At 35.5% G+C, this 11,039-nt stretch overlaps 1 protein-coding gene across 2 annotated transcripts in view; it reads right to left on the bottom strand.

The window, feature by feature from the left end:
• Positions 1 to 1,041: 1,041 nt before the first annotated feature.
• Positions 1,042 to 11,039, bottom strand: part of STRADB (STE20 related adaptor beta) — a 35,461-nt gene continuing 25,463 nt past the window's right edge. For both annotated transcript variants that reach the window (XM_025912638.2, XM_086719272.1), the window contains exons 5-12: positions 8,691 to 8,812; positions 6,274 to 6,382; positions 5,123 to 5,246; positions 3,769 to 3,940; positions 3,368 to 3,472; positions 2,972 to 3,216; positions 2,312 to 2,354; positions 1,042 to 1,841 (exon numbers count right to left, since the gene is read on the bottom strand). In XM_025912638.2, coding sequence (XP_025768423.2) covers positions 1,707 to 1,841; positions 2,312 to 2,354; positions 2,972 to 3,216; positions 3,368 to 3,472; positions 3,769 to 3,940; positions 5,123 to 5,246; positions 6,274 to 6,382; positions 8,691 to 8,812 — 1,055 coding nt within the window. In that variant the 3' untranslated portion in view covers positions 1,042 to 1,706. The remainder of the gene's footprint in view (positions 1,842 to 2,311; positions 2,355 to 2,971; positions 3,217 to 3,367; positions 3,473 to 3,768; positions 3,941 to 5,122; positions 5,247 to 6,273; positions 6,383 to 8,690; positions 8,813 to 11,039) is intronic.

Raw genomic sequence — 11,039 nt, 5'->3', positions numbered from 1 at the left:
GGTGGGCCTCATCAGTTGAAGACCTGAACAGAACAAAAAGGTTGACTAGGCCGACCCTACCCTGAATAAGAGATCATTCCTTCTGCCTAACTGCCTTCAAACAGGGCATCAGCTTTTTCCTGCCTGTGGACTCTGAAACATCAGCTCTTCCTGGGTCTTCAGCCAACCAGTCTTTGAACTGGAACTGCATCATTAATTTTTCTGGGTCTCTAGGTTGCCCATTCATCTTGCAGATCTTGGGACTTGTTAGTCTCCATGATAGTGTAACCAATTCCTTATAATAAATATCCTATTTTTGTTTCTTGGAGAACTCTGATACACTCACAGGAGATCTGAGAGGCACTGCTTCAGGGCTTCCAGATTCCATCTCTTGCACTAACATCAACTCTCCACCCAGATTCAGAACCTCCTCTATAGTTCCTGTGAGCCTCTCTTACCTGGAGGAAACAGGAGGAGGTTAGTGGAATAACCTATAGCCCCCACAACTACCAGGGCCTGTGATCTCAGGGCCTCAACTGGTACTCATCTCCTTTCCCTCCTCTACCTTGGCAGGTCTTCATGGCTTACTTGATGGAGTAACCTAAACATTCTTGAGGTGATCTGGCCAATAAACCTAAAAAGGTTTGTGTTTCAAATTGTCTATTCATTTTTACATTATTTGTCTCATTGTTTTAATTCTTTAGTCTTAAGACAATCATCTTAATCTTATTTAACATTACAGTAAAAATTATTTTAAGAAAATCCATTAACTAAGGTAGGTCCCAGTTTACCACAAGGAGTACCACATACTCCTTGAGATACATCTCTTTTTTGCTAATAAGGTAAAACCATTAATTAAGATCTCTATGCCCTTAAATGTTGTATCCCCTACCGCAGCAAGAATAGTCCTATAAAGGGTCAGAACATCATCTGCCTCATTGAATAAATTCCAGGTCGTCTCCAATTCTTTACATTATGTAAATAATCTAGGGGCTTCCCTTGGCAACACAAATTAGAATCTGTGTTTTAGCTTTGTCAAATCACAAAGAAAAAACCATAAACTCAATTTAACAAATCTTTATTGAGCTCCCACAGGGTGCATGAATTTAGGATCTATAACTTACATAAGTAGAAAAGTGTCACTTTAGCCTCTTAAAAATGAAAAAAAAAGCACAAATTACAACTTCTTTATCATTTAATGTGAGGCTCAGTTTGATATTTAACAGAATAATATGGGAAGTATAAACATTTTCCCTTCTACCAAAAAAGGGTTTTGATACCAGGATAAACTAGCCTGTTGGTCTAACAATAGCTGATCAAAAAGGCTAGAGAATCTGGAAGTAAAAAGTTTACTTGGAAGCACTGTCCTCTGAGGGCTCATTCCCCTGAGGGCAACAAAATGCTGAAAAAATTAAATGGCTCAAAACTTAAATTCAAAGATCAAGAAGAGGAATTAGTCACAGCTTGGGGAAAAAAATGAGAACAGAGGACACTAAATGTAACTAGAGTCATAATTCTGAAGTTTTTCTGGAGTTGTAATAGAACTGTGAGTTAACCAAAGAGGATATAAACTCATGCTTCTTTGAACAGAGTGGTTTTAAACAATAGATTCTCCAGTGCAACAATGGTATTTTCAAGTATAATTCTAGTATTTGTACCTAGCAATACAGAAGAAAAGTAGCAGAGAGAAAGTGTCAAGTATCTAGGACATACAGGATTTGGCAGCCCTAGAATTCCCAGTTTGAGTCTTTTTCATCAGGAAAATCACATTCTGGCTCAGTCCAACGTGACACTGGAGACAGTGCTATTGATGGCTTAGGAGGCAACAGTGTAAGTATTGAGTCCTGGCTTTCTTCTTTCATCTGTTAAAGAAACTCAAAGCTATTGGTACATATGTCAGCAATAAATGATTTTTTAAAAAGTCATGTTAAGTGTGTAAAATATTTTTTAGGTATTTTCACTAATAATGCCTTTGATCATCTGAAAACAGGAAGAAGTAATAACCAAATAAACTGATTTTTATCAGAATTATTTTTCCCCTTCATCATTTCTAGCCAGTATAAAAAACTGTCTCTAATCAAAATATAAGCTGAGGGGATAGTAACATTTAATGACATTCTGTTTTTTATTCATTTTGTTTTGCAAAATGGAAATATTTTAGAAAGCCTATAATTGAACTACTACAAAAGTTTTCGTATTTTTAACTTTACTTTGGTAAGAAAGTCATTATTAAGAATCTTGGTTACCAAATTGTCCCCTTAAGCTAACAAGATTAAATGAATTTTTAATAGTAACTAAAAATATCTAGACAACAGAAGATATATCAGCTTACCTGTTTGAAGAACACATGGGACAATAAACTGCTTGCAGATGGTCTGATATTTTTTTTAATGTTATAAAAAAAAATAGAACGTCGTATTAGACTGTGTATTTTTAGGTGTAAAAAAGTATTAGAAATTAGATTCAGAGCTATAAAACTCAATACTAAAAAAAGAAAAAGAAATATCAGGAAGCCCAATTCTTAACTTTAACCTTGACTAATGGAAAGAATTGAGAGAGAACATTTATGGGGCACTTACTAGTTATAAGGAAGTGTGCTAGGCATTACGGGGCTAAAAAAAGATAAGACACATCTTAAAGTACTAACATTAATGTATAGTTATGTAATAATTTACACTATTGTTACACAGAAACAACATTTTTGTACAGCTTGGAGCTTTCTAAAATGTATTAACATAAATACAGTAATTAATGTCCAGAAAGATGAATTGATTTTTACAAGGTGACTTAGGAAATGATACAGCTGAGATTGGAGCCCAAGTCTTCTGACTTCAGTATTATTCCCATTTGCTCATTGCCTCTATTTGCTTTTAGTTTTGATATTTTCTAGATTATAGTTTTTTGATCAAAAGATTGAGAAAAGAGACTTGAAAAGCTTCTATAAAAAATAAAACATGTAAGTTTGATGCTATTTAGAAGTGGCCAATATTACCTTTTCTCAGGATCTTGTTGCAAACAGAGCTGTACCAAGCTAAAGAAGGCAGGAGAGAAAGTTTTTGAGGATGGAGTTTGCAATCTGTCACTATTTACTGTTTGAGTTCCACTGGAGACAAGTACACTTTCTCCAATCCCAGAGTCTACACCTGATCGGGAATTCTTCATTCTGGATTCTGATTGAGGGAAGATACTGACATCCAATGGGCTGTAAGGAGGACCTTTCAGCTTCTGTAACAACATCTAAAAGAAAGAAAAGTTTCTTTCACCCTTTTCAGGGAAAATGTTAAAACAATAATAAAGATTCTAACAGCAAAGACATTTTAACAGAAATTATCTAGAATATAAGGGATCTTATGAAGGGAAATTAGTTTGGGATTTTAGTAGCATTTACCTGAGTCCTATGCATGTCCTGGAAAGGTACCTTCCCACTGGCCAATTCACATGCTGTAATCCCAACACTGTAAATATCTGACTTTACATTATATCCATGTAAATCCTGTAGAACAATTAATTTGAAGTCCTTTAGTGAAAATAAAATACAAAGTTATATATCTGTGTTTTTTTGAGAAAGGATGTTGAACAATGGAAAAAACTCATTAGGTGAGAAATCAAGATATACCTAATATATGGTATATACATTTTAAAATCCCTAACAATAATTTTGACAAGAAAGAGGAAAAGTCTTGCAGTAGGCCATTCACCAAGCCAAATCTAAGGGCACAATTGTCCTTTAGTCAAGCTCAGAAGACACTCAAGATGCACAGACAACCCAATGCAAAGGCCACACCTGACCTGTCTCAGTAGTTCTGGGCTCAGCCACGGCTGCACTGATGTGCTGAACTGTGGGAAATCATACACAGCCCTATGCCTCTGTCCATGCTTAACCAAACTATGCAGGTGGGACAGGCCAGAGAGGGTCACTAGGCCATCACCAGAAATGAGGATATGGCTGGCTTTAATACTCCTAGAACAAAAAGAAACAATCCTAAATACTAGGAAATTGGCCAATGAAGAATAAAAATCTGGTCAGAACAAATCCATGTATTCTCTTGGAAATTAAATACTCTTTATAAAACAGCACGCTTATATGTAAGTGTGCTTATACACACACATATACATATATACATACACACATATAAAATATTCAGGGAATTAGGAATCCTTTCAACTATTTAATATAGCATTAGAACAAGGGAAAATACAACTGACAGCTACATGTTTGGAAGTGATAATATTTTTTTTCAAACTTGGAATGGAATCACATTACTAATTTCACTATTTTAGGATACTGCTGTAAAATACCCAAGGAGAAGTCTAAAAAAATCAAGTAATATTTGAAGCATAAAGTTAGAATATAAAGTTAAATGCAGCATTATCCAATAAAAGGCAGCCTCCCCTGGTATTAACATCATTTATAAATATATGTCTTACATAAAAATTTCTTTTTTTAAATAAATTGTAAAAGAGCCTTGTTCAGTAAAATACTGAATTTGGAAACTAAGGGAGTCTGGTTAACTGTAGTAAAACCTTGATTAATTAGAATACGGTCTGTTAGAACTCACAGTTAACCAGAATGTTCCTAAAAATGAATAGTAAGAAAACAAGCTTTAAAGAGACTGAAACGAACTTTAAAAATAATTTAAAAAGAAAAACGTCCCAGTATATCTTAAAACAGCATTGTTTTTAATGTTCAATTAGTTCTGCATCTATAGTTTAAAAACAAGAGAACTGATACTTAGCATGATAATCTCAAAGTGCTACAACATATTTAAGAAATTAACGAAAGGTTTAGTTCCAATTTGTACATAAATTTGTAAATATGACATAGAGCTATAAAGCAGATAAAGCAGCTCTTTATATGCTTAAGAAAAACAAACAAAAGAGACAGCAAGGATCCCATTACATAGAGTTTATACTCCACCAGGAAAGGCTCTCCACCAGAACACTAAGCACAGCATTTGGCAAAGAGGATGTGGTGTGAACATTTTTGGTGAATGACCATAAAATGTAATAAGCATTTACTACTACTGGCCCCTTCCTCTCTCAATTTTCACTTATGAGTTTCCTATCTCTCCTAACACTCAACTGCTCCTTCCTAAAAGCTCCTTAAATGATTTCATTCTTTAAAATACAAATAAATAAATACCTGTGAATGCAGCCATTTTGGTGCAGATAGCTCAACCCTCTCACTGCTCCAAAGAGAATGTTTCTTATTAAAGTTTCACTCATTCCTTCAGGAAAGTAAGTCTTCAAGAGCTGACTTGCTGAACCTGAAAGAAACACCTGAAATCTTTAACTGAACATTGGTTTTGCTTGTAGCTATGTTTTAAATGTTCAACTATAAATACACACACACACACACACACACACACACACACCCCTGTTTTAGAGTCTACCTACTTTCCTATGCAAAGGTAGTTTTCCTTCAAGAATCTTTAAAAAGACTTTTCTAATGATACTCTAGAGATTAGAAAAGAGAATTAACAATTTTCAGTATTACTTAAAAAAATACTGTATTTATATATTTTTAGACCCAGAGGCAATTCATCAAAGTTATCCTAAAGATCAAAGCTCTAACTCTTAAGTACGGAGAACAAACTGAGGGTTGATGGGGGGGTGGAAGAGGGGAAAATGGGTGATGGGCATTGAGGACAGCACTTGTTGGGATGAGCACTAGGTGTTTTATGTGAGCGATGAATCACAGGAATCTACCCCCAAAAACAAGAGCACACTGTATACACTGTATGTTAGCCAACTTGACAATAAATTATATTTTAAAAAATAAAAAATAAAAATAAAAGCTCTAGAATCCATTTGTTTATTTGTGCAATATAATTATTGAACACTTTATGCAAGGAACTGTATGAGCACCAAAATGAAAAATACATACATGATCCTGCCCTCAAGAAGCTGAAGTACAGTGAAAGGAGACAGGTACACACACAGATGTTTATACTATAATAAAGTAAGTTTACAATGAGAGAAATAGGGACAGAGATGGTGTGCACAGGTGAAAAAACATTCTGCTTAAAGACTTATAGTGGCTCTCCATTGACAGAAGGGCAGGGAACTGAAGGGAAGAGAGAGCTTGTTCAAAGGCACACACTTCTTGGAGAAGCAGTAGTTTCATTGATCATCAGGTCAACATGAACCAGATATGGAAATTTATCATGAAATCTAGAATTGGCCACCAGATTTATAAATTAAAAGTAGTGAATCATAAATCTAAGATCCCACTCATAAGTATGGCTTCCACGCTAAACTCTGAGTTATTTTATATAAGACAAGTTTTCTTACCATAGGCCATAAATGGAGAAATAACCCAAAGCCAGCTGCCAACAGTGAAAACAGTCCAATAGGTTGTAATATTGGGGTGCCGGAAAAAGTGGGACAAAATCACTGCTTTCTAGGATAAACACACAAGAGACAAGACATTTAAAACAACTTGTTTTTGCCTTGTGATGAAAATAACAGTAGAGGTGGCAGCTAACACTCAGCAGAATTTATTGATACCAAGCACTGTTCTTGGTGCTGCCATTTCTTTAAATCTCACCAACAAGACATTAAGTATGTCATATGATCATTCCTATTTTACAAGAGAGAAATAGGAAATAAGAAACGTAGAAATAAGTTAGAAAACTTGTCCGAGAGCATATAATCAACAAAAGAAATAGAAGTGAGACGTGATCTCAGTCTGACTTCTGAGGTCATACTCTCAACATCTATACTATGTTCTTAAAATAGAAACATTTAAAAATACATAAAACTGTGAAGATAATCACTTCTAACACTAAATCTCAGAGAGAACCACTGTTAACATTTCAGCATAATTTCTTTCAATCTTTTTTTCTGTGCAATATACATGTGCACATGTAAATACTTTAAAAATAAGGACTATCAAAAAATGCTTTCCCTCTTTATATCAAAAATGATTAGTGACACAGCATAGATGGAGATGAAGTGTATTATTTTAAGTGAAATAAGTCAGTGAAAGACAAATACCATATGATTTCACTCATATGTAGAATTAAAGAAACAAAGCACATTAACATAGGGGAAGGGGTAAAAAAAAGAGAGGGAGACAAACTCTCAACTATAGAGACTCTTAACTATAGAGAACTGAGGGTTGATGGAGGGGAGGGGTGGGCTAAATGGGCAATGGGCATTAAGGAGGACACTTGTGATGAGCACTGGCTGTTATATATAAGTGATGAACCACTAAATTCTACACCTGAAACCAATATGACACCATATGTTAACTAGAATTTATGTTCTTTAATGCTTATTTATTTTTGAGAGAAAGAGCATGAGCAGGGGAGAGGAAGAGAGACAGAATCTGAAGCAGGCTCCAGGCTCCACGGTGTCAGCACAGAGCCCAGAACAGGGCTCGAACCCACAAATCATGAGATCATGACCTGAGCTGAAGTCAGATGCTTAACCGACTGAGCTGCCCAGGCGCCCTAGTTAACTAACTAGAATTTAAATAAAAACTTGAAATTAGTGCCACTCTGGAAAACAGTATGGCAGCTCCTCAAAAAACTAAAAATAGAACTACCCTATGACCCAGCAATTGCACTACTATTTATCCAAACGATACAAAAATGCTGATTTGAAGGGGCACATGCACCTCAATGCTTATAGCAGAGCTTTCAACAATAGCCAAATTATGGAAAGAGCCCAAATGTCTGACTGATGAATAAAGAAGATGTGGTGTGTGTGTGTATATATATATATACATTTATATGTATATATACACAACATACATACATAAACACACACACACACACACACTTGCTCTTTCAAAAATTTTAATTTCAACAAATATGCAGAGGTGCCTGGGTACACACACACACCATGGAATACTACTTGGCAGTCAAAAAGAATGAAATCTTGTCATTTGCAGCAATGTGGATGGAACTGGAGAGAATTATGATAAGTGAAAGAAATCAGTCAGAAAAAGACAAATATATGATTTCATTCATATGTGGAATTTAAGAAACACAACAAATGAACATAGGGGAAGGGAAGGACAAATAAGATAAAAACAGAGAGGGAGGCAAACCATAAGAGACTCTTAAATATAGAGAACTGAGGGTTGTTGAAGGGGAGGTAGGTGGAGATGGGCCAAATGGGTGATGAGCTTTAAGGAGGGCACTTATTGGGATGAGCACTGGATGTTATATGTAAGTGATGAATCACTGGGTTCTACTCCTGAAACCAGTACTACACTGTATGTTAACTAACTTGAATTTAAATAAATTTGAAAATTTTTTTTTAATTTGAAATTGAAAAAAAATTAGTGACAATGAAAATGGTATTATAATATTCCTAAAATGCAATTCTGTTAAAATTTATTCATTCAGAAGTTAATTTTACTTACCTGGATGAAAAGGAAACTGTATGCTTTTGTTTTTTCTATTTCCTCATTTGACTATTTGTGATTGGACTAAGATTATTGTAAATCTCCAGACCAGCATTTTGAATATGATATTCGTTTGAAGGAATTTACAGTAATTACCAAAGTTTGAATATATTTGTTCTTCTGTGGATCTGGATTCCAAGTATTCCTTCCAATTCTGTACTTGCATATTCATTAGAAGAAAGAAATCTAACTTCCTCTAACAGAAAGAAATATTAATTTGGTAAAAAAAATTCTTACAGATGTAATCTCCTCAAATAGACATTAAATAAATCATTTTTTTTCATTTTGTTACCTGTAAAGCTTTCAGGCGTTCATCAGTGCAGTTTTCCAGATTTGTAATTTTTATAGTCACCAGTGTTCCTGTAGGAGTATGCCGGGCAAGATGAACAGAAGTCAAGTTGTCAAATCCTCTTCCTACAGTCAGATGTAAAACTCATGTTAGTAACCAAAGAAGAAAAAAACTGACAATTTGGACAACATCAAAATTTAAAACTGCTCTTCAAGAAAATACTGTTAAGAAAATGAAAAGATAAGCCACTGACTGAAAGTATTAACTATGCTTGCATCCAGTATATATAAAAAATTCTTACAACTCTATACCAACAGAATTTTTACAATTCTATACAAACTTATACTAAATTTTAAAATATGCATAAGATTTGGGGTGTCTGGGTGGCTCAGTTGGTTAAGTGTCAGACTCTTGATTTCAGCTCAGGTTATGATCTCATGGTCTTTTTAAAAAAATTTTTTTTTAATGTTTATTTATTTTTGAGAGAGATGGAGACAGAATGCGAGTGGGTTAGGGGCAGAGAGAGAGGGAGACATAGAATCCAAAGCAGACTCCAGGCTCTGAGCTGTCAGCACAGAGCCCAACGCAGGGTTCAAACTCACGAGCTGCAAGATCGTGACCTGAGCCGAAGTCAGATGCTCAACTGACTGAGCTACCCAGGCACCCTATGATCTCACAGTCTTGAGACTGAGCCTTATGTTGGGCTCTGTGCTGAGTGTGGAGCCTGCTTAAGATTCTCTTTACCTGCCCCTTCTCTGTGCTCACTCACTTGCTCTTTCAAAAATTGTATTTTAATTTCAATAAATATGCAGAGGTGCCTGGGTGGCTCAGTTGGTTAAGCATCTGACTCTTGATTTCAGCTCAGGTCACAATCTCATGGTTTGTGGGTTCGAGCCCCATGTTGGCCTCCGTGCTCACAGTGTGGAGTCTACTTGGGATTCTCTCTCTCTCTCTCTCTCTCTCTCTCTCTGTCCCCTCCCCCTCGTGAGCACACACTCTCTCAAAATAAACTTAAAAAAATCTTAAATAAACAAAAATATTCAGATGATTAAATAGGCAATCCACAAAAAAAGATATAGGAATGTCCAATAAACACATGAAAAGATGCTCAAGATAGAGAAATGCAAATAAAAAACCACAATGATACACCATTGCATATCTGTTATAATGGCTAAAATTGTGACCTGATAAACAAATTATGACAAATTCAAACAACAGGATACAATCAGCAATTCCTACACCACTGATGTCATTTCTGTCACATAAATGGTATCATAAAGAGTACAGTCTTTTGTGTCTAGTTTCTTTTACTTAGCATAATGCTTTTGAGTTTGTTCCATGTTGTTTTCATAGCTTCTTTCATTGCTGAGTAATAATCCATTACTATGGACAAGTCACAATTTATTTATCCATTCATAAGTTGATAAATATTTGGGTTGTTTTCAGTTTTTGGTGACTATTAAGCTGCGAAAACATTCTTTAAGTAGACATATGCTTTCATTTCTCTTTGGCAGATACTGGCAAGTGGGATTGCTGGGTCACCTATATTTAACCTTATAAGAAGTTGCAAAACTGGTTTTAAAAGTGGATGAACCATTTTTAATCCCACGAACAATCTATAAGAGCTATAGCTGCTTGACATACTGAACAGCATTTGGTATCATCAGTTTTTAAAATATAAAACACCTGGAGTGGCACCTATCAATAGGCATCTAATAAATGTTAGTTCCTCTCTCTTTCCACAGTCACCAAATTCTGCCACTTATCTTTGAAATGAAGTTAACCACAAATTCATCCCTTTCACTCCAGTGTCAGCATGACTGCCTTAGTTCAAGTCCTGTCCTCCTTTGCTGGTCAAATGTGGTGACTTCCTTATCATGTTCTACATTCTCAACTAAGACATGCTCCCAAATTACTGGGGGATCTACTTCAAAAGCCTATACCTAGGTCCAATTCACCAGAAATTTTGATTCGTTAGGTCTGTGATGGGATATAGGCATTGCAATTTTTAAAGACTCAGGTGATATGGATGATACTTCCAGTTGTAAATCACTGTCTACATCTTCCAGACTGCTGCCTGGAATTGCTGCCAGTTTTCCCTCTAGAACTCAGCATTTTATCACTAGAAGAGTACTACTGTGCAGCACCTGAGACCTTAGACCCTCCAGTCAGAAAGGTTTGCTTTAAAATCACTAGTCGTAGGATTGCTACTTGAATTCTCAGAGGCTCAGTATCTTCATCAGCCAAATAGGAGTGGTAAAAGGCTGACATGAAAAACTACACATGAAATGTTCAGCTCAGTGCCTGTTAGATGGTATTATTACCATTGTCACTGTTCCACAATGTATCTCA

Source organism: Puma concolor, chromosome C1 (assembly GCF_028749965.1).
Source record: "Puma concolor isolate L17-30 chromosome C1, mPumCon1.1.hap2, whole genome shotgun sequence".
Lineage (NCBI taxonomy): Eukaryota > Metazoa > Chordata > Mammalia > Carnivora > Felidae > Puma > Puma concolor.
The sequence above is the reverse complement of the archived record's forward strand: the minus strand, read 5'-3'. Positions and strand labels throughout refer to the sequence as shown.